Raw genomic sequence first — 24,636 nt, 5'->3', positions numbered from 1 at the left:
TGAAAATTATGTGCTTGGTTCTTAGTTGTATTCCAGCCAGTGAGCCAGGATCATAGACTTTTCCCACAGCTGTTAGTAGGGATGCCACTCGCGCTGAGAAATTCCTGCCAATGCGCTCTGCTGATGGTTATCCTCACAAATTCTTGGCAGGAATGATGAAAGTTATTCAAAAAATGAAAAAAAGTACACATATAACAACAAAAAGATTGATACTCACATTAACCTGAAGAAAACTCTTTCAAATTCTTAAATTTTCATACCTATTGCTGACACATACATGTAAACTCAACTACGACTTCGGTGAAATCCTAGCATAATCTACCCATTCAGATCAGCTGATTCCCATTGATCAAGATTTCTGGACCGAAGAATTTGATCTTAATCGGGATGGGAAGGGTATTTTAAAAATTAGCGATGTGATCATATTGCCCAATTTCGTTATATACAAATGAATATTTAATTACTACCTCATTTGCATATGCTCACAAGAACAAAATATATAAATCCAAATTACAAACACTACATCTCTGTGAAATTTTGTGATTTGCCCATCCACTTTCAAATTAGGCCTAAGCCATTTTCGCATATTAATTAGCTGGACTTAGTCATTTTTTGCCAATTTCCTCTGGTGCCATAGGCCCTAGGCGAAAATTTTAGTTTTCCCCATTTTTTGAATCCATTAATATGAAAACGAAAAGTAGTTTGGACCCAGTTTTTCAGGTACTTGTTGGTGGTTAACATGCCCCAAGAAAAGGCAACCTCTATACTTCACCAAGTTTTAAAATAGGTAGCTTCAAAAATGGCAAAAAACACAATTATGATGATCTTGGTGTCATTTTACTCATGGCTTCAAAGCTTATTCCAGTTAAACTATCTAAAACTAGATTTACACAATTTCAAATTTGGGGGTGGCATCCCTAGTGGACCGTTATGATGGGGTGTCCAAACTTCACATACATGGACTTTTCAAAAATATTCATCAGGCTTCAATTTGTTCACAAAATATTCACAATTTATACAAAACCAATTCAAAAAATAATTACCACATTAACGGCAAGATCGTAAACTACGAAATCATTGACGAAAATGTACATGTAAAATAGGCAGGGTCAAGGGGTTTCGCCCGGTATCACGATCTCAAAATTCTATTCCAATCGGCGAATACGCGCTGTGCTGGAAAACCGTTCTGAAAGTGTGACCTATCTTCGCGGACCAAAGTTTTTGTGGAGATTTAAACAAAAACTCAGGCTCAAAAAGTAAAATATTTATATCAGATTGATGCATCATGCTATAGAATCGGTCAGTACCACATTTAACTCACTTTTTCGATGACTTTTGGCTTTTGCTTGCAAAATGATATCGTAATGCTCGTTGAGAATATCAGATTTTTTCGGAACAGGCGCTAATGTAAAGGTGACAAATTTGCCATCTTTTGTCAATATTTTCATGAAGTGAACTCATCCTAAACTTAAAGAAACTAACACCGAATGGTAATTTTAGGTCGCTTTTCACATTGATGATATCAGATTTCAAGGATATTGGCTAGTTTTCGAAATAATGACCATCTGCAAAGTTTAGACTCACTGCCATACTTGTATTACTATAATGTGTATTACTATAATGTTAAATTGTAACTTAGTTAGGCTTCTTAATTTTTCCCCCTTTCAAATTCAAGTCAACTTTAACTTTCACTGTCTTCAGTTTTTTGTAAACGTCATCATGGTCATTGAAACTTACCCAAAATGCAGATCCACAGAATTCGAACCATAGAGTGTCATCTGCCATTTTGCATCAATGATGGATATTCGACAAGGACAGCAGTCAGCCCAATTCTGAGCTATTCCAGAGACAGAGTCCAGCCAGCTCAGCCTCAGCTCAAGCTCAGCTCACCTCACCAAAACTATTAAAGCGGCTGGTCTCGGGGGGAGCGTTACGAATTTTCCACCTCTACGTAGGCCCTAGTCACCGAAGCGCGCGGGCTTCGAGTTCGATTGCAACTTAAGTTCGCAAAATCGCAGATTCACTTTTCTGAGCAAACGTGAGTTCCTAGAGTCGTAACAACAGTTGTGTAATGGATTCAATAATTAACTTCTTCATTCTCAGAAAAGAAAAGTGCTGCTACAACTACAATGTCAGCAGCCCAAGGGCAAGGCAGTCTGGTTCGAATTTCAGAAAAATTATATAATTGAATTGACGTTACGTTAATCGTATATATACACTATATACACTAGTACGGGTACGTAGATGGCGCGCTAACAAATCAGTGTCAAAAGGAGGTAGGTGAGGAGGTGCCGTGGTCGAGTGATTCGTCAAGGCGCCGACTATAAAAGTCAGGGGGAGCATTTCATAAACATTTTCCGTCTGACAAGTTGTCAGATCTGACATCTTTTTTTGAATTTGATTGACTGAGAAACACTGTTACTATGGTAACTGTCGGATAAAATGGGAGTTGTCGGATTAAACGTCTGACAAGTCCTTCATGAAACGCTCCCCGGCCCGGGGTACGATCCCGGCCACGGCACACAGACGGCACCCATGGGCGTAAATCCGTGATGTCATGCTATTCAAGTGTAGGGGATGGAACAATACATCATCCCCCTGAACGATAGGTTCAAGGCACAAGGATTTACGCCAGTGACGGCACCTATTGCCAGTGAGCAAGGAATTCAATCGACAATGCTCTTTTGTATCGAAATAAATGGAAATGCTGTATGCATTCTTGGAAACTAGGTGTGGACTTGTGTTAAAAAAAGGTGCCATGTCCCCATGAGCCTAATTACCGTACAACAGGAAGCCAAAAGGTTTTTGTGCCAATCAACCGAATCAATTTTTTTTTATATTGCTGCAGGGCCCTGGGAATGATTTTTTTTAGTGTGGGTACTGACATGGGCTGAAATCTTTCCTCAAAAGTGAGGGGGGCACAATCGAGTATTCCATTTTTTTATATATATATGTACTCTGCTTACATAAATATACATATACTGTGATTTCAGACCAAAAAACGAAACACACTGATCTCTAAATCAGGAAAAGGATTGGAAGTTGGGTAATGCTGAGCGCCAAGCAAGAAGGCAGAAGGTCCCATTTAGTCTTTGGTATGACTCGGCCGGGGATCGACCTCCCGTTCATGAGGCGGACGCTCTACCACTGAGCCACCATGCCCGGTTGAGTGAAAAGATCGAATGGCCCTTCCGGTGGCGTAATGAGACCCCCCCCCCCAAAAAAAGGAATAAATGAATAAAAATAAATAAATAAAATAAATACAAATAAATGGTGCACTGGATGTAATGGGATAAACAAGCAAACTTAATTTTTAACCTTCACTATTCTATAAGAGAAAACACATTTTTAGACATAGAAATAGAAAGAGGGGAGGCAGAAACATGAGAGGACATGGATGGACTATTATTAATTTGCCTTTTAAACAAGAATAGTTGTCTTACGCTTTCTTGCGTTGTTCCTCCACTTACTAATTTTCCTCCCCCCCCCCCCCCCCTTATCTCTAGTCCTTTTTTTGTTTTTGCAAGCCATTGCCCGCATGCACGTTAAAGCCGTATGAATGGAAATTATCATCGATCTACTAAGTATCATAAATGGGATAGTTTTTTTCACAAAAAGGTGTGACAATTTTCCGAGCAGCTGTACTGGAGTGCTGCTTGGTATAAAATAGGTTCTATACGGTAAACAGATACATTACGTCGTCCCGTAGAGACCAACGCAGAATCTGGCACTGGTAATGTAATTTTCAGCTTAAGATATATCTCTTTTTGTGCATCTTTGAGATTTATGATTTTTAGCGTATTTTCGAAAACATTCGCCTCTTTATTGCTAGATTTTTTTGTAACCTTGGCAATTCTGGGGCTAGTAAATACGATTAATACTCTCGAAGATAATAATGAATGCATGAATGATTTTGTAAAAGGCACGAGAATTCAAAAAGAAAAAAAACATATTCATATCTTATCACATAATTAACCATGCATGATTGTGTTCAAAACGTTTTGAGTTTACAATATGAATATCGCAATCCAATTCTCCAGCACATGAAAAATGCAAGTTGTTTTTTGAATTATTATTATTATGTATTATTATGTAATAATACTGGTATTTTGCCGAAACTAAAAATTTTGATAGTGAGGCAGCACTGCTGCATGATTTTAAACATTAATCTTTTGTCGTATATTTTCTTGTTGATTTAATTTCACAATGTATTCAATATCTTTCAGGTAAATATGGATGTCTGTATCGTTGCCATGGTAATATTGGTTGTTCTAATTATACTGAAATTAATTGAGATCAGTTTCAGAAGGTCATACATCGATGACATCACAAAGGACAAGTAAGTGGGTCTTGCATAAATAAATTATAGTAGACAAGTGGCAACTCATCGATAAGAATGATTATGTGCCCTGATATAGGTTTCTTTCAACAGAAAAGTGGCGTTTACGTGAAACACATGAGAGAGTCCACGAGATCGATGGACCAAGAGGATAAAAAACCCACAAAAACCTAACATTTTTCTTCTTTGCCCTCGCCAAACATACTCAAATGGTTTTCTTTTTAATGAAAGATAAGATATTTCATGGGCTTTTCCTAGACCTTGAAACAGGCATCCACCCCACACTGTCACATATGCACAATTACTTTCCCATCCCTATTTCTTTCTTCTAAATGACAATACAAAGTCATTTATAGGCCCTATACAGTAGATATGATTTTGAAAAGCATTTCTATTGTTAAGTTTCTATAGAAAATAGTTATATTAAAAGTAATTTTAAAATCAAAGCGGAAATTAAGCCGTGAGTTTCAGTGAAAGTTAATTTGCATAACCTTTTTTCAGATTTTGAAAATCATTTGAAACTCATCTTGTTGTCTGTTACCCGAAAATGAGTATTTCGCATTACCAGATGTATGAGACAGGTACTGTAGTCGAAAAAAAGAAAAGGGGAACGAAGAGAACCGGCCTTTACATGCTTTGCTGTCTTCCTATTTTTCCTTCTTACTCTCAATATGTTTACACCCATGCCTCTTGATATCCTTTTTATTTTCTGATCAAATTTTGTCTGTACTTATTTTTTGTTTCATGTTCCTTTGTTCACCTTTCTCTGTGTCGCTCTAATTGTATTATGCAGAAATAGAACATAAATTAATGAAAAAGCATCCTGAAATAAAGGTTATAATTTTGGGAGATTTCAAAGATGCCGACTATATATCGTCGTTCAAGTGACCGTCCTGAAGAAAATACGCACGAAAACCTAAAATTAAGAATTAGAATTCGTAATCGTTCTTTCTTCATCTACCATATTCCCAACCTCATTCTTGATTCGAAAGGTATGTCTTGATAACCGGCTGTGACACAGGTTTTGGAAATGAGCTCGCCAAGCAATTGGACCTCAAAGGTGTGAATGTGATAGCTACCTGTTTAACAGAGAAAGGTCGTCGAGATATTGAGCAGACTTCTTCTGGTCGGGTCATGACATTACTACTGGATGTTACAAAACATGAAAGCATCATCAATGCATATGGACGAGTGAAGAGCATTATTCCGAATCAATCAGGTATCAATGAAATGTGGTAAAATGAAATACACCAAAAACGTCATTTTTTGTGGGGGGGGGGGGTTACACTACAATTCTTCCTCGAGAGAATGCGCGTAATACCGAACTCCATACAGTGAGAGCAGTAGGTCCATGGTGAGGGGCACCTATTTTGTATTGACCACTATTAAATTGTTCAAAGACAAAAATTTTAGCCAAGCTTGAAATTAGTCTTCAAAATACTTCTTATATGTAGAAAGAGTTCATATATTGGTCGAGTGGGGTGGAGTTTCGTCACATGCGCAGAATATTAGTCAATGCAGGAGTGGGGTGGAATGGGGAAAAATCGCATCCTGACATTTTAATTTTTGCTTCATTGACATTCACTGTAGTCTGTTGCATTCTAATATTTCATGATAAAAAAATATCAAAAATATACAAAACTAGGTTTCTGACTGAATTTATATATCATTAGTTCTTCGTCAAGTAGCAAAGACACCACCAAATCGTAACAATGTTTGTCACTCTGTGGGATTATTTCCCCCAAAATTCACAAAGTTACATATGGTATGATTCCAAAGAAATTAATGGTCATTTAGGTTCACACTTATGATTTAAGGTGCATGGTGTCCCAGTACATCATACCTGTGTACTCATACCTCTTTTTTGTATTAATTGTCTTCCACATGCAGTCTCTTTGTTATAAAACGACTTTATCCCCCAACCTTTCATAACTACTCTGGTAGTCATTTTGCTTGATTCGTTTTGTGGCTGTTACTAAACCAGGAATATGTTTTAAGCTGAGAAACACTGAATCACTATTTTTTCATTGGTTATTTATTGCTGTATTATGTGAAGAAATTGCCCGAGAAATTGTTTTGAGCTGTATGGACTCTCTTCACTATTTACCTAACAGCACTATGGGGTGTGGTGAACAACGCTGGAATATCGGTCACTCCCGGTCAATTTGAGTGGAGCAGGCGAGATGACTACGAGAAAACCATGGCCGTTAACTTCTTTGGCGCCGTCGACGTCACTCTGACGTTTCTACCACTTTTGAAGAAGAGCGGTGGTCGATTGGTGAACGTCACCAGCTGTGCAGGACGCATAGCGGCGGTGACAGGGGGCTATTCTGAGTCCAAGTTTGCGTTAGAAGCTTTTTCAGATATCATTCGGTAGGCCTACTGAGAATTCAAATTGATTATAATTATGTGTAAACTGGTAGACAACTGGAACCACCCTTGGTCCCACCTGCTAAAATGGATGCGTCAGGAGGGTGATTTGAGCACGATTTCGGGTGCGTGGATTTGTATGTATGTGGATGTGTGAGTGAGTGAGAGGGAGAGCGAGTGAGTGAGTGAGTGAGAGAGCGAGTAAATGAGTGAGTGAGTGAGTGAGTGAGAGAGCGAGTGAGTGAGTGAGTGAGAGAGAGAGCGAGTGAGTGAGTGAGAGAGCGAGTGAGTGAGTTAGTGAGTGTGTGAGTGAGTGAGTGAATGAGTGAGCGAGCGAGTGAGTGAGTGACGGGCGGTGTGGTTTGTGTTTGTCACTATGAGGTGTCGATTTTGATGAAACTGATCCTCTGTTTCACATATACACTATGACCCTTTCTTTCTGTCTCACTCTGCACCCCCTCTTGCTACTCCTTATACCCTCTCAATCTCCCTCAATTTTCTCGCCTCAACATTCGTCTCTTTTCCCTTTTATCACACTAATTTTCCATCCAGATCCAATTTAATTACTTTTACAACTAAAAACGTGAACTTTAGAAGTCAATATATATTATATCAAGATCCTTCTCCATTCTGTTTTATCCATCTGCATAATTATTTTGAATATTTATTTTAGGAGAGGACGTAAGCTATTTGGATACCAGTATAGAGTCAGCATCATCGAGCCTGGTTTCTTTGCCACCAAACTCACATCAAGGGATTGTATAACTCAATCGGTAGAGGGCTCCTGGAATAGACTGTCAAATGAAGAGAAAGAAGAGTTTCCCGAAAGGATCATGCATGAATGTAATTGTGATATAAATGGCAAAATTTTATGAACCTTAAAAAAACTGTTAACAAATATTTTCTTGTTAAGTAGAATAGACATGCCGAAGTTGAAAAACTTGCATTTGTTTTTTTTTTCTCAAAGCAAGAGAATGACAATAGATAAAAACATAATGCATAGTGCATCGTAACCCATATACAATTCATTTTCATTCGACTAAAATCGATGTAGGCCTTATAGGGTATAGGGAAAATCTAAAATAGAGAAGTAGATAATTATGTTAGCATTATCTGCATACATAATAGGTTTGGAAGATCGATTTTATGAAAGGTTTTATAAAGAATAAAAAGTAAAGGACCTAATATAGATCATTGAGGTACTATCCTCCAACAGGTGTCCTTGTGATATTTCAAACACGTTTGATTCGTTTCATAAAATTGTGTAACATGACCGTTTGTACACTTCCAAACTCAGTCTCCTATGCTCTCCTGTACTCAATCAAACTAAGCTCTCCTTTAATTAAACTAAAATTATTAAACTGAAGATAGGGTGAACACAAAATAAATTAGAAGTTGACAAGATGAAGTCCAGATCAGCACTGACTTTACTTTCCAATCTTATCTTTGCCAATGTGGCTACATTGGATAATCATAGAAATCAACCAATCAAATATAAGGAAAATGGTATGAACTATAAAATGAACTAACCCTATTTAAAAATAAGAACCAATCAGAGAATAGAGAAGGGTGATCATGAGTTAAACTGAATCCTAATGAGAATTAAACAATAAGACCATGTGGAGTGGAAAGCTAATGGAAAACCAGGAAGCATGACTGAGGGGAAACTGAATGAATGAATGAAATGCAATGAACATGTGTTGCTATGTGAGATGTATTGTGGAGATGGAATGAAAGATGAGATCATGACAATGTATGTGGATTGAGAGGATGGAAAGAAGGATGAGATGAGTAGGAATGGAAATAAACAAGTTGAATGTAAACAATAAAGTATGGAAAGCCAAATGTAAGAGTACAGATTAAATAGAACCAGCAAAATTAACTGTTACATAAGATTCCCTCTTCATTAAAAATGTCCTCATTTTTCAATATACACTCCAAAGTTTTTAAGTTTCGATTCATGTTTTCTTTCCGAACTTTTTTTTTTCTTGCTAGCATGAATTTTTTTTTTTTAACGGGCCAAAAATTTAAGAGGATAAAAGAAAATAATGAAGGAACCTTAAATTTCAACTGTTCACAGTAATATCAATAAGTCATTACTTTTGCAACAATCAGCAGAACTGACATATTTCCAAACCCAATCTATGTAATTAATATTTCTTCTTTTTTTTTATAGAGGTCGTCACTAAACTGACGATTTCAAAGAATGAAAAAAAGAAAATGTATATTTTGACTTCGATATTTCTTTCGAAGAGAAATAAGAATTATTCAAATCAGTATTAATTAATACCAATGGCCATCTGACTGTTAGTTGCAAAAGTACAAATAGTATACATGTACATGTATATTAATACAATATGTATCAGCATATTGTTGTTGCATGAGTATTTTCGATTAGCTTTCTTCTTTTTTTCTTTCCAAACTTAATTTCTTGCGATATTTGTGAATTTAAATAAAATATCACTTTTCTTATATATTCCTTTTTTTTCACAAGTATTAAAAACCAATATCCTTAAAAAGATACGCTTGTCCAAAAGGAAAAAAAAAATTTATACAATAAAGTATGGAAAGCCAAATGTAAGAGTACAGATGAAATAGAACCAGCAAAATTAACTGTTACATAAGATTCCCTCTTCATTCAGAGAAGCCACCAGTTGTAACATGACCGTTTGTACACTTCCAAACTCAGTCTCCTATGCTCTCCTGTACTCAATCAAACTAAGCTCTCCTTTAATTAAACTAAAATTATTAAACTGAAGATAGGGTGAACACAAAATAAATTAGAAGTTGACAAGATGAAGTCCAGATCAGCACTGACTTTACTTTCCAATCTTATCTTTGCCAATGTGCCCACATTGGATAATCATAGAAATCAACCAATCAAATATAAGGAAAATGGTATGAACTATAAAATGAACTAACCCTATTTAAAAATAAGAACCAATCAGAGAATAGAGAAGGGTGATCATGAGTTAAACTGAATCCTAATGAGAATTAAACAATAAGACCATGTGGAGTGGAAAGCTAATGGAAAACCAGGAAGCATGACTGAGGGGAAACTGAATGAATGAATGAAATGCAATGAACCTGTGTTGCTATGTGAGATGTATTGTGGAGATGGAATGAAAGATGAGATCATGACAATGTATGTGGATTGAGAGGATGGAAAGAAGGATGAGATGAGTAGGAATGGAAATAAACAAGTTGAATGTAAACAATAAAGTATGGAAAGCCAAATGTAAGAGTACAGATGAAATAGAACCAGCAAAATTAACTGTTACAATTGTATTATGACCAATTTACAGAATCGCAATTTAAGGTGTTTCTTTCCTCATTATTGAATCTGTCAACAGGTATCGAAAGGAAAGTCAATGCCATGGATTATCTCGCATCGAATGATACCAGTCAGGTCACCAATGCCATGGAGCACGCCCTCTTTGCCAAGTGGCCAAAATCCAGATACAGTGTAGGCTGGGATGCCAAACTTCTCTGGATTCCGTTGTCTTACATGCCATCGTGTATTGCGGATACTCTGTTAAAGTGGTAAATAATTTACATGCCGACCAATATCAATTGTGCAAGCATCGTACAATCTTTTTGTGTGCATCCTGTGTTAGAGCGACAGAAATGTATCAGCTAAACTACATTTGTTTATAAAAGTTAGAAGAAAAAAAACAAATCGATATTTTGTTTCGGGCATTCGATGATATTTGTTGGAGGGGCAAGTGTGTGTTGAATTAGGAGGTTTCAGTATAATAGTAATGGCTTGTTAAGATGTTAAATGTGAACTGTATGTGCATTTATATACATTGTCATAGTTTTAGCCATATGTTTAAATTAAACATACAATTTAAAAAGAAAATGTTAACATAAACAGCATTTTGCCTCTTATGGTTGACCATTTTCCATATAAATTTGGAATTAGGGGATGATTATAAATAATTGATAATACAGAACCTTCGATTCCCAAAAGCTTTTGAAAGATATTTGGGATATTACGACGAACTCTCACATAAATTTTCGAAAAATAAATCTGGCCCCTTATTTTGCCAACCTCCCGTGCAGGGATCAGCAGTATGCAAGTATCAATAATAACTCTAATGGAGTCCGTTTGCGTTTATATAAACTAACCGTGAACGAAAAGTAATAAGACCCCCGGTAAGACCCTCTCCAGTGACCCTCTGACTTATTTAAAGAAAAGATGCGTGGGCAGGGTTAGATCCATCTTGGATTTCGAGGCTTATCGATTCAAATTCTTCAGAATTAGGGCTCCTGGACGATGATGAGTTCCCCAACTTACTTCCCTATGCATGCTATGGGTGTAGAAAACTTTACTGGTGGTTAAAAAAAATGCAAACTGAAAAGGATTCCCAATCCCCTTAAAAAACAATGTCTTCTCTATATAGCTACTCATAAAGAGGGAAGCCAGTGGGCAATTTTGACGTCTAATGGGGATGCGTCCCTCCCTCAAACATGATCTGTCCACCCAGGGACGTGAGAGGGCCCCGGTCCGCCGTGGAACCGATCGATTGTAATCGAAGGGCCCGTCGAATAATGTCACGGTATGAACAGAGCCCAGAGATGAATGGGTACACCAACCCTGAAGTTTGGGGATTGTGTGACGGAATGCGACTCCGCAAATCCTTTGTTGTGGTCTAGCTCCGCGCCTTTTTCCTTGGTTTGTCAATTGAAACCTTCGTGCAACACTGAGTTCTATTCTGAAAGCGAAGGAGAGTGAGAACGAGAATAATTGAAAAGAAGAGAACCACCAAACAGTGAAGAAAAAGAACGACAGCTCGATGGTGGGTGTACGGAACACTAGCTCGATGGTGTGTAGCCTGATCTATTCACCGATATCTCCATAAAACGTGCACAACTAAATATGACGAAGAATATCATTCTCTTGGTATATTTGCGGTCTCTGGTGTCATTGCTGACTATATTTGAGTAATATATACATGCCGTCTAAACTCAAATACTACAAGCAGTTTGGGTCTACGTAGTACATATATTTCTGACGATGTGGATATACCGGAGTTTATGAAGTTCCATGGCGCTACGCCCATCACATAGTGCTTCCGGATGGCGAGACAACCCAATCTTAGACCAGAATTCTGCAGATCGTAAAGGATAATTACCGTAAGTATGAAACAATAGATTATGCGAATATAATTCGGTGTAGGGATATGCATAATGTCACATACGCGCTGATGATTTAATGGGAATTGGTAATTGTTAGGGCTCTGGAGATGGTATAGTGTATATGAGAGGAATAAGGTTTTGGCAGTTTACTTTAAGATTACCCCCGTCTGCAGAACAGTGGAAATAAATATTTGCCTTGAAGATTATTCATAAAATAAGCGAGAACGACGAACAAACGAAAAGTTCGAAATAAGTGAAAACCTACTATCACCAATGAATCAAAACATTCTTACATTACAGACTAATGTATTTTGACATGCATGGGCCTATTGCTTCATCTTAGAAATCCCCAGGAGAAAGGGTAAGGGGATGGGGCTTCTAAATCATTAGAAAAAAGAGTTAAATGTGTATCATTTCGGATATGAAACTCGAATAGAGCATAAAGTAGTACTCCGGACTGAATTATTTATATCTCAATAAATAGAGTAAAATTCACGGAACAAAGTGCTGAAAATTTCATCAAAATCTGATAACAAATAATGAAGTTATTGAATTTATAAATTTAGCAATATTTTGTGAAAACGGTTATTATGCACGTCGTCATGAATATTCATTAGGTGGGGTGATGATGTCACTAACATCCCCACCTTCCCTTTTCTTATACAATAAATCATAATCATTTCATTCTTTCATACATAACGATATGTCATCCTTTGATAAAAAATAGGTTGCGGTAAGGATATCTAATGCATTAATCAGTTGTAGACCCAACTTGTAGAGTTCTTTGGGTAAAATTTTGAATGCAAAAGAACAAGTGGGGATATGACATTATCAGTTTGTTCATTGAAATTTTAATGAAGAAATGCACAGAACTGTTTGGCCGAAATAATGCAAATCTTTAAAATGTCATAACTTTATTCCATGTCCGATTTTGATCAAATTTTCAATGTTTTGTTTTCTGAGTTTTCCTTATCTGTTCAAATCATGTTACTTTCAGCCTGGAGTACCCCTTTAATAATGCTGTTTATCAACATTTCTCTTGATCTCTCTATTATCACAGATACACTTAAAGGTCAAGTCCACCTCAGAAAATGTTGATTTGAATCAATAGAGAAAAATCAGACAAGCGCAATGCTGAAAAATTCATTAAAATCGGATGTAAAATAAGAAAGTTATGACATTTCAAAGTTTCGCTTATTTTCAACAAAATAGTTATATGAACGAGCCAGTTACATCCAAATGAGAGAGTCGATGATGTCACTCACTCACTATTTCTTTTGTTTTTTATTGTTTGAATTATACAATATTTCAATTTTTACGAATTTGATGATTAGGACCTCATGCCTGAAGCACAAAATGTTAAAATAATGGAATTCCACGTGTTCAGGGAGGAATGAAACTTCATTTCACATGACAATGACGAGAAAATAAAAATATTTTATATTTCATATAATAAAATACAAAAGAAATAGTGATTGAGTGATGTCATCAACTCTCTCACTTGGATGTAACTGGCTCGTTCATATAACTATTTTGTTGAAAATAAGCGAAACTTTAAAATGCCATAACTTTCTTATTTTACATCCGATTTTGATGAAATTTTCAGTGTTATGCTTGTTGAATTTTTCTCTTTTTATTCAAATCAAGTTTTTGTTGGGGTGGACTTGTCCTTTAAGCACATTCACTACTGTGCATGCTGTTAGAAATCGTTCCATCTTTAATTACACACAAATCATGCCAAGCCCTGTCGATTTGGATGACTACATATGCTGAATAAATCTTCCCTAACCAAATAAGTTTTATAATAATTGTACCACTGTATCGGTATGCTTTTGTTCTTTCCCTGGTGTGTTTACAAGTGCAGTAAGCATAGTGTGTTTTTTATGAAGGTCACAGTTTGAAACTACTGGCATGACTCTGTGTAAAAAAAATTTTCCCAATGAGTTTTGATCCAAAACATCAAATTCCAAGATGTATATCACCTTCAATTTTGGAATTTAAAACAACTCACCTGCATGACCGCTTGTCTTAGAGTTCCATGCAGTTCTGATGTAACTGACTTTTCTAATTTTTATTGTCAAGTTGAGAAAGTTCCTATTTGTTTTTGGATTAAATTTATTTAACTATTTGAATTTGAATTTGATTGATTGGATTTATTAGAACGTCACTGGCATTTGCCAATATTTTGTTCAAAACAAGAAGTACAAAAAAATATAAACAAAATAGTATTTCGTCAAAAAAGAAAAAAAAGTTATGTCTAATCATATTTAGTAAATGCATCATGGCCTAGATATTAGAAGAGAGCTACGGGATTGTTTAGGCTCCAACCGCTTACCACATAAAACAAAATATGGACAAATACGTCATACGAATAAATAAAAAAAACACGGGCAAATTCATGATATTTATGATTAAATAGTTTTTTAAATGCATATATCGAATTAAATATAATAATAATGAAAGGACAATGCACAGTTGTGTGTATAGGTGTATAATGCCCAAATTATTTAGGTGAAACAATTAGTCATTAAAAATTCCAATCAGACATTGTATTTTCGATGGTTCGATTTGACCGAAGTAGGTCCAGACATATGGGGTAATGAGAACATGCGTTCTTCACCAACAAAAATAAATGTTGGCCTGCAAAATCTGTATAAATAATAACATCACATGACTTCATATGTTCATTCTGCCCAAACCAAAAACTCGAGAAAACGGAACGACCCATCTTCATGTATAGGTCTACAGTATTTGCCCAACCCATACCGACATCAATAACAATAAAAACAACAACACAAATATTTGTGACATTGGCATGGGGCTAGACGAGGAACAGACTTTCGCACATAAATAATAGTTTCTGTTTGACACAATAAAGGGAAACTTCTGGGACTTTTTCACACATGCGTGAGAAGTCAGCCAATATATTTCTTTGGGTTGACATTTCACTCGTCGCCTTCTAACAATAGCTTTGTTTTTTTAGCCACCTTTGTGGTGATACTTACGAAATGTAGTGAGAAGAATGAGTCTGGATTCTCTAGAATATGAAACTCTACCCCCCCCCCCCCCATACACACAAACAAATCAGTCAAATTGACTAGACAAGTAGTCAGCTGGGTGCAACTGATATGCTAGTCACATTTCTGACATATATTCTAGTTAGAAATAACTCTGTAAATACGACTATAATAGTCAAATATGACTAAAATAACAATTGCACCCAGATGACCTCAGTAACTGGTCATTTTTGACTGATTTGTTTTTAAAGTGCACCTTCAAACGTTATCGCCAATGGCGATGGATTAATGATTTCATTGTTGTCTGATAGTTGGGTAACAAAAAATGTATTCACCTACAAGTTAGTCATTTCTACCATTACCAATCCTTTTTAATTATTTTAATCCATTTTGAAAGTGTATTTATTCATTGACAACCAAAGAGAGATAAGAAATCCGTAATTTAAGTATTTCATTTCTTAAAAAAAACCAGCATAATGTATACAATAATCTCACGGGACAGAGTTAAAAAGCCAAATTAAAATATTAACTGCTGTTCTCCTGGGTGAAAAGCCGTTAACAGTATGACATGTTGCTATGGTAATTGTTATTTCAACCGAAGTCTCTATCCAAGATTTCTCGTAATCAAATAATTGATAATCCCTTTATTATGACATTTGACAGAGTTCGTGATAAAAGATTACAGCGATGAAATACAATTACAAATAAATGAAGTAGGATGTCTAAATAAGTTGCCTTTATCTAATGGATTTTTTTACAATATTTTGGTGCTAAATAAATGAAGTATGTCTAAATAAGTTGCCTGTATCTAATGGATTTTTTTAAACAATATTTTGGTGCTAAAGATTTGTTTAAACATGTAGTTGACATGACACCCAAATAATTCAAAATAATATACAGGTGTGTAATGACGAATACTTACTCCACTTTAAATTATGATGAAAGCCATTATGATAAACTTACATTCTTTTTTGATATGCTTCGAATGATTGCCACCCGAAACGAAATATGCAACTAAATCGATAGTACAGCTATCAATGATAAACTTGATCGTAATAAAAAAATGCACGCTGCAATGCAGTTTTGGTCTGGATTCCCTTTCAGAGATTATTAGAAATTATGATAAGGTGTATTCCCAATAAAAGTGACGATAATTCAGTATGATAATGATCATACAGAATATACACTAGATAAATGCTTAATCACTTTATGTATTCCTTATTTGTCACCTCCCCTGTGTAGATCATGGCTGATAACGTAAAAACGGATCAATGGCGGTGGAAGAATAGCAGTGAACATGATCACTCTCGGCGTGACGAAATTCGTCATCATGGCGAAAACCAAGACAACTCCGTCGTTCTTCGCAAGAAGAATCGTGATCAACGACGTCGACAAGAGAAGATGAAGAAAAGATGGAGCGTTCGACCGGATGTCAACCTCACATTGGTCCCTCAAGGAATGCAATGTAAGATCATCACCGCTGTCGTCTTCATATTCTTTGGTTTATTCTTGACAGCAGCAGGGGTCGTGATCGTGATCATCTTGAAGAATATATCCCATGTTGTCTGGAGTTTAGGCATTGGAATGCTTGTCTTAGGGGTAGTAATACTTGTGGTTGGACTGTTTTATATGTTGTTCAAGTGTTGCTTTAGGACTTCAACCAGGTACAAGCAATACAAGGCGCAGTTCAAATCCGATGGAAAGTACCAGATGAGCGACGTGTCCGAACAATCACCTGAGATTAAAAGATCTCCTGTTAAGTCTAGTATGCAATATACGCATCAAGGAACTTCTTCCAACCATCAAAGTCATATGGGTGATCAACCATCGGATGCAACAACCAGGACTTATGTAACTGCTACTGAAAACACTCCTTCTTCCATGCCGAATTCATCGACACGACCTCTGTCAACACCACAATGGATTACACCAGGGGGTTATCGTCCGATGATGGTCAACGATCTCTCTGAATTCACAATGGATATGCAGACGGCAGACGAAGACCACTTCGGTGATAACGGTCATGGCCAGGGCATACCACCCCAAGAGTCCCGTCGGGAGGATACCCTCAGCGGGGACTTTGCCAAACTAGAAGATGCTTTGCGTGAACTGATTATTAAGTAAGAGAATTTCGTTTATTCCAAAATGTAATCACGCTTATGTCAACAAGTTTCAATAGGATCCTTCGTATAACCATGAGCTTTTTTTTTTAGAGATTTATCATAATTTCGTTTAAAGAAAATGTAATTCTAAAAATGAAAGTGAAGAGAAGCGCACATGGATGATCGACCTTCATTTTTTTCTCATATGATCTTGACTAACTCATCTGAACAATGTTTTCATTGTCTTTGATTTTTCCCATTTAAATGAATTCTTGATTTGTCTTGCTTGAGTTGTTTCAGTTTAAGTGTTATTGTCTTTGTTCCCACATAAAATCCTTTTACTTAAGTCAGCAATGACAATTTCAAACACCATGTAAGCAGTGCTAATCTCTTTAATTGATACATTTTTTTTCTTCCTTCCTTACTATTGTAAAGAAAATCAAGGGGTGGCGAGACGGAGCATCTAATGAGAGGACCCATAGATACGTCGACACCTGTTAACCCAAAGGCACAGACACACCACAGAGTCCATAGAGTACCAATCAACCTAGAAGGAGACCCTACAGGACACATGCCCCTAGAGGTGGGGGACCAGGGGGTACATAGCGTACCCATTATGATTGAAGGTGATCCTGGCGTACACGGTTTACCCATGGAGGAAGGAGACCAGGGGGTACATCGGGTACCTATCAACGTTCAAGGAGACTATGGAGCAAATAGGTCACATGCAGGGATAGGGGACCATGGAGTACACACTGTACCCATCATGGTTGAAGGGGACCACGGGGTGCACAGATTAGAGGTAGACGGATCTGGCCAGGGGGTACATAGGGTGCCTATTATCGTTGAAGGGGAACCTCGTGCTACCACGCCCACCCCTATCCCACCTTCTTACGATCAGGTTTTAAGAAACTACCGTACCTACTCTCGCTCTGCATCGCCAACTAGGATAATGGAATCGGATGTTTGAATGGTTACTCATACAGATAGACAAGAACATGAGAAAATTGTTTCCGAAAACACCTCTGAAACCGGATGGCAGGGAAAGAGGATGGAAGATTCAGACGAGAATCAATCTAAGCGTGCTCAGTCTTAAGGAAGTGTACTGAGCATGAATTTTTACCAGATAAAACGTCCTCTCTGTTCCTTATTTTCACGACGTAAGCATTATCTGCTATCTTAAACAATTCAGGAGCATAACAACTATTTCAGAATATATTTTATAAGCGTTTGAAGTTCTAATTTGAAAAGGGTACCATTGATTTACATGTAATGTGGCTAGTGTTTTGATATAAGAAGATTACCACTTAAAAATGCTCTTTGCATTTGGCTTGCTTTGTTTGTTTCAAATTTGAATGATAACCATTAATATGGTCAGAGCAGAAATCCAGGTAAATCGACTATGCAATAGATCTAACTATGACTCAATGGGCTAAAATGTTTTCCCCATTTTCCTTTTTGCATATACGGCAAATGAACCTGAATAGAGAAGTCGACTGATGTATAATGATTTTTTAAATTCAAAATGCTTGATTTCTATTCAACGACAAAATAAGAAAAAGGCAATGTTTTTTTTTACTAAGCAACAATATACTGCCGAATAAATGTTATTGTTTTCATTATTACTATCATTATTATTATTACTCTTATTAATATTATGATTATTATTACTGTTATTATTATTATCATCATTATTATTATTTAACTCGGAAGAATAGTGAAAACCATAATCAATAATATTGTTAGGTTGGCTTGATATTTGATATTGTATTCTGTATAACGTTTCTACTGGAAATTAGGAAGACTGTTCGCACTAGTTAATGTCCAAAGAAAAAAAATTGTATCCTTACTCTCTTGATGTTGATCAAGAGGCATTTGAATCGTTTTTATCTTTGTTTTTTTGCTGTTTTTATCAAACTGATTTGGTGTTCTTTAAGTTATTTAATATCCAAAGTTGACTTGCCACTTTTTTAAATATTTTAAAACAACTTTTATTTCGTGCTATGTTCATGTTTGGTGTTTTATATTGGTTATGTTGGTTGGTTCTACACTGGTCTGCGAAAGAACTGTATCATAGTAATTTCTTATTATATTCATTACTTGAAATGTGTTAATTGCCAGATATTTTTTAATATAACAAAGAAATAATGGACCAATATTACGTTCTTTGGGAAGATCACATCTAGTTCCACGTGGACATTAAATTGGTACCAAATAGGAAATGGTATATACTGTACAATCCTTATGTGCGCTTTATGCAATATAAGTGTAATAAGTGTAATAAGTGTAATAAGTGGTGCTTGTTTTTTATCTCCCCTTTGTAATTGAGTATTTTCATAATTGTGCATAGACGTTTTTTTTCTTAGTTTTTCTTTCTTTGTATATGAAGCACATGGCTCTGCTAAATATCAATCCTCAATCATCATAATGATAGTCGAGATGTAGAAGTAAAACTAGTATAGGAAAAATAAAAGCACGTCATTATTCACCCCCTTCTTGTTATTCCCTTACGCATATAAAGCAACATGATATCATGTTATGTTTAAATAATTTTAACTGTGTCTATTCATTTTTTATTCGTTATTCTTTGAATCTTTAATTGAAACAAGCGTTTTCCCCATTTTTGTTTAAATGCATTGTTTTATTTCTGAATACAAAATAATGCGCTTTGACTTCTGGAAGTGAAGTATATCACAGTTGGGGAAGAATAAAAGGAAGTAAAAACGGTGTTTTCTTTTCTTCGTATGTGCGTGGATAAGAATTGAAATGACCAAAATTTGTATATCCACTAACGGGAAAAAAATAATTATATTTTAAGTTGGAATAAGGAGGGTGATAAGGGCAGTTAAGAAGCTTGAGACAAAGGAAAGTAATCGTGAGGGTGTGAATTTGTCTGTGGGTGATTTTGTTTTGGTGCGGGCGTGCGTGTACTGTGTTTGTGTAAGCGTGTGGGAATCACGTGCGTGCGGGTGTCTGTGTATGTGTATGTGTGCAAGTGGAAGTATAGAGAGGGAGATGGAGAGATATGTGTCACAGAGAGAGGGGGGAGGGAGGTCAAAAGACACAGGCAGACAAATAGAGTGGGAGTGGATCGAAAGTCAGAAGACACAGGCAGACAGAGAGAGGGAGGGAGGGTGGAATAAAGTCAGAAGACACAGGCAGACGGAGAGGGGGGGGGGATAAAGTCAGAAGACACGGGCAGACAGAGAGAGTGATGGTTGGATAAGCCAGAAGACAAAGGCAGACACAGGGAGAGGGTGTGGAATAAAGTCAGAAGACACATGCAGACAAAGAGAGAGAGAGGGTGGAATAAAGTCAAAAGACAATCAGAGAGAGGGGGTGGAATAAAGTCAGAAGACACAGGCAGACAAAGAGAGAAGGAGTGGAATAAAGTCAGAAGACACAGGCAGACAGAGAGGGTGTGGAATAAAGTCAGAAGACACAGGCAGACAGAGAGAGAGAGGGTGGAATAAAACCAGAAGACACAGGCAGACAAAGAGAGAAGGAGTGGAATAAAGACAGAAGACACAGGTGAACAGAACCACTATAGTTACGAAGACTATACACCTCGAAATACATTATACACCTCAATATCGATTTTACCTCTGCATGTATTACTTGTTGTCTAGGACGCTAAAGGATTTTCATTGTATAGGTTCCTATAGACCCCCTTCTGTCATGCACAAATGCACGATCACTCGGCATACAGGGTATTCATGGTATTGGGTGATACATAGGGCTATGACGCAATTCAAGTTGTTCAACCAGTTCATATGTTCTTGATGTCTTTCCTAAAATTTTATATATATCATTAATGTATGACAATGACCATCGACAAAATGACATGAAGGTACAGTAGTCACGAGTGTCACCTCTATCAAGGAACCAAGCTAAGCAATGGTAAGTGATACATTTATTCTTTCTTATCCTGTTTTTAGAGAGTAAAATGTATTCAATTTCAGTATATACTATGTCAAAAGTAGACCAGTGTTTTGCAATATAGACCATTACATGGGAGTAGGTCCATGATACCACTAAACAGTTTGCTATCTAAATTTTGTTCATTTAACATTGACAAAATTTAGTGTATAAAAAATTGTTTTTTTTTATCAGCAAAATATGTTTGGAAGTGTGGAAATGGGAAGTGCTCAATTCATCTGACCGATGACATCACACATTTACTTTTGTCACGTATGTTATTACTGGAATATCACATGTTTCGAGTTTCGTAGTTTCAAAGAGAAAGAAATCTCTTGATTTAATCACTTTAATTTACAAGGATGATCTGATGATGATTCCAAATATTTCCAGATGAACCCATGCTATATGGTTTATATAAAAAATGTTTGGTATTAATATACACAAGAGAAATAGTATGTGAAAAAATAGTTTCCCTAATTTTGATACAAACATTTTGTGCGCGGTATATAAATCCTGTTTCATGAAAATTAATAAGACTTGAATATTATAAGGTATTTTAATGTATATACATGTATATACTCGATTTCGATTAAATTATTATTTTTTTCTCCATTTATTCAAATCAACTTGGTGGACCTAAAATGATTTTTGAACGAATAAGCGCAGTACATGTACATGTATATCGAGTATATCTTTACATTACGTTTTCGGTAATCTATTTTTTTAATATTTAATTTTTGGTGATAAAACATTATAATTAAATTAAAATTCATAGTCAACATATCCCAGAGGTTATTTCCATATAAAGAGCAAAACAGAACACGAGCTGGCATTTTCCAAAGCATCACCCCACGGAAAGTATGGCAGGTGAATGCAGGCAGGTTACTCAATGACCATGACGATATGACAACTTTTCTTCTAGACTACGTCAGAAATATTGATGAACATGTTTATCTCTGTATAGTCGGCTCATTGTGTTGGATAAATCTATAACCATCATTTATTTTTAAAGCACCATTTTAACACAATATTAAGAGTATATTTTCTCCTTCTCCTATTCCATGACACATTTACAGAGAGGACAGGTGTAAAATGCTTCCTTGAAGAACAGAGATCTTGGGGATATCATTCTTAGGATTACAGACGAGGGGATATTCCTTGGAGTACTCAGAGCATAAGGTATTATTCTTTGGATTTCCAACGGAGTGTTTAGTGACAGCATCATGGCGATCTTTGTAAATGACCATCACCGTGAAGACAGTTTTTCTAGGCGTCGTCGAATAAACAACATCTACGCTCTACTCTGTACAGCTGTCACGGTGTTCGTAGCCGGTATCGTTCTCTCGGTCATGACTGGAGTGTCGTACTACGGTGGAAGCATCTGCTCAACCGCAGTTATCCTCTTCTTTGTAGGATTTTTCTTGCTCTTCAAGTACAGGCCATCCGGACGTGTTACAACGGTGACCATGAGCGGAGGAAATCAGACGACAGTCCAGAGCTCGATGACCCATTCCTATCACCAAAGCATGCAGCATACGGTCAGGACATCGCGCACACATAGTGTGGTAAGTTTGACCGGTGGGATCAATTCACAGAGGAGTAGCAGTATGGCGCGGTTGCAAGATTCTGGTGTGTTGGGGTGGGGTGGTGCCCCATCCTCACAGCCTGTTGATAATGGCTGGATGGCTGGTGGAAGTCAAGGACAACCCGGACAATATCCGCCTCCTCCTGGGGCACAACCAGGAGGCTATACTCAACCAGGAGGCTACACTCAACCAGGACCTGTTCCCACCCAACCAGGAGGCTACACTCAACCTGGACCTTGTCCCACCCAACCAGCAGGTTACACACAACCAGGACCTGGTCCCACCCAACCTGGAGGCTACACAAATCCTGGTAGCAATAGACCGTAAGTTAAAATCCCTCCATCCATTTAGAATTTCAGATTATTTAGAACTTCATTTAGAAAGCCATTTAGAACTTCAGATTATTTATCAAGTTGGCTTTATATTTGTGTTACTGATTTCTTGTTTTGATTTAACAAGGAATATAGTCTAGGGGTCGAGGTAAATTGATAGGTGTAACAAAAATAATGTAGGGGTTCAGACTGTTATTTAGAAGATCAAGATCATCTAACCTGGGGTTCTGATAAACATGTGATCACAAATCATCATGATACCGATTTTACCATGATGGTATCGTTTCATCGTCAATTAAAACTGCACTCATTGAGATTTGCCATAGTACAGTACTCAGCCAATCAAAACATAGGATTTTGGTGACAGCCTGCGAGATCCTTACTTAGTGATGAATATGGTCCAGGGGACCATTTCATAAAGCTGTTCGTAAGTTAAGAGCGACCTTAAGAATGACTGGGAAACCCTTCTTACGCGCTAAACCATCGCCAATTCAATATACCATTTATCACAAGAAAGGATCACCAGTCGTTCTTAAAGTCGCTCTTAACTTACGAACAGCTTTATGAAACACCCACCAGGTAAAAGCAAATCAAATCTTTATCTCTAAAGCAACTGTTCAGGTATGTTGTCATCGTTCATTTATAAATATCTATTTTTCCTTCTCCCTCTGTAATTAGTACCGCTGGAGGATATACTTACCCAGTTGGACCACCAGGGACAGGACCTGGACCTTCATCAGGACCAGGCCCATCATCGTATCCTGCACCTCCACCTTCCTATGATGACGCAGTCAGACTACAAGGAAAAGCATAGCATGTGCATTTATCAGTTCCTGAACTAAAAGATAAACTTGATCCTAACTAGGGTTGTCTTACCAACGGAGCTCATCATTGCGAGCTCTAAAGACATGCGGGATTTGAACGGCTAATAAGAGGAGAATTATTACATGATTGCATTTCCCGTGTCTTGTAAAATCACAGCTATAACATTATGAAAAGATTTTAAGTGAACTATCACCTGACTGACTACTGATTGGAAGTAGATGTTACCGTCTTGTTAGCACTTCATTCTTAGCAGCATTTCTTCTAGCGGACTTTGCAGTAGCTTTAAGGCCAAGTCATGAAATGCCAACGTAAAGCAACAAACCTCTCTCCCTCTCTTTATCCAAGTATACAAACCATGTCCAGTAAAAATATCAAATCAATATATTGACAAAACTATATTTTGAAGTGACATGACTGTTGAGAAGATCTAACACGTTCAAGAAGACATTTCCGATTACCATTTAATAATTTCACCCCCTCTCGTATAGATCAAAGTATATGTAAGATAAATTGCTTGTTGGATTATGCACTTATGTTACTTCAAGACTGTAGGCCTATTACCATGATTACTTCGACATTTACCACGAGTGATCATTATTAGCCAGGTTTTGCATATTTTCCTGGCAATGATAATTGTTTACGGAGGTCATCATTATGTATAAAGCAATAAATAAATTATACATGTATATTGTAATTCAGTGGTTCAAGTTGGATTCTTTCTTGGGTGTGATCGTTTTCGTTTGATAATCAGATAGACAGTATTGCGGGATTTCAAACAAGAGAAGAACAAACATACCATTAACATGGGCCTACTGTAAGTAGTTCCATGTTACTTAAACCTACTAGCAGGTACGCATCCAGGCAAAATAAAAAAAAAACAGATGCCAAGAGTCTTTTCCATTTCATTCCACTACACAATTTCCTTCCAATGCGTGCTACAGATGTGATAAACCGATTGGTTCACTATTCCTGTATAAACTTCTGCTTTTCTTTTACTTTGTT

The 24,636-nt window shown here is 36.8% G+C and overlaps 4 protein-coding genes across 7 annotated transcripts in view; 3 read left to right on the top strand and 1 right to left on the bottom strand.

Moving 5' to 3' along the window:
• LOC121423292 (multidrug resistance-associated protein 1-like) overlaps positions 1 to 1,922 on the bottom strand; it is a 53,796-nt gene extending 51,874 nt beyond the window's left edge. For 2 of the 4 annotated variants that reach the window (XM_041618632.1, XM_041618631.1), the window contains exon 1: positions 1,738 to 1,922. In XM_041618632.1, the coding sequence (XP_041474566.1) occupies positions 1,738 to 1,785 (48 nt within the window). In that variant the 5' untranslated portion in view covers positions 1,786 to 1,922. The remainder of the gene's footprint in view (positions 1 to 1,737) is intronic. The other 2 variants (XM_041618630.1, XM_041618628.1) reach the window with 2 other exon arrangements.
• A 1,772-nt stretch (positions 1,923 to 3,694) lies between these two features.
• On the top strand, positions 3,695 to 11,045 carry LOC121423366 (retinol dehydrogenase 16-like). The gene is made up of 6 exons (XM_041618727.1): positions 3,695 to 3,733; positions 4,227 to 4,339; positions 5,332 to 5,558; positions 6,454 to 6,712; positions 7,383 to 7,552; positions 10,063 to 11,045. The coding sequence occupies exons 2-6, from the start codon at positions 4,233 to 4,235 to the stop codon at positions 10,254 to 10,256; spliced, it is 957 nt and encodes a 318-aa protein (XP_041474661.1). The 5' UTR covers positions 3,695 to 3,733; positions 4,227 to 4,232; the 3' UTR covers positions 10,257 to 11,045.
• Positions 11,046 to 11,305: 260 nt separating this feature from the next.
• LOC121422588 lies at positions 11,306 to 19,251 on the top strand. Its single transcript, XM_041617739.1, has 3 exons — positions 11,306 to 11,848; positions 16,111 to 16,988; positions 17,406 to 19,251. The coding sequence occupies exons 2-3, from the start codon at positions 16,114 to 16,116 to the stop codon at positions 17,938 to 17,940; spliced, it is 1,410 nt and encodes a 469-aa protein (XP_041473673.1). The 5' UTR covers positions 11,306 to 11,848; positions 16,111 to 16,113; the 3' UTR covers positions 17,941 to 19,251.
• A 1,405-nt stretch (positions 19,252 to 20,656) lies between these two features.
• On the top strand, positions 20,657 to 24,151 carry LOC121423006 (uncharacterized protein CG42266-like). Its single transcript, XM_041618276.1, has 3 exons — positions 20,657 to 20,870; positions 21,968 to 22,800; positions 23,488 to 24,151. Exons 2-3 carry the CDS (start codon positions 22,115 to 22,117, stop codon positions 23,621 to 23,623), a joined length of 822 nt encoding a protein of 273 aa, XP_041474210.1. The 5' UTR covers positions 20,657 to 20,870; positions 21,968 to 22,114; the 3' UTR covers positions 23,624 to 24,151.
• The last annotated feature ends 485 nt before the right edge of the window (positions 24,152 to 24,636 follow it).

The sequence above is a fragment of the Lytechinus variegatus genome, chromosome 10, assembly GCF_018143015.1.
Source record: "Lytechinus variegatus isolate NC3 chromosome 10, Lvar_3.0, whole genome shotgun sequence".
In the NCBI taxonomy this organism is placed as follows: Eukaryota; Metazoa; Echinodermata; class Echinoidea; order Temnopleuroida; family Toxopneustidae; genus Lytechinus; species Lytechinus variegatus.
This window is presented reverse-complemented; position numbering and strand designations above follow the sequence as displayed.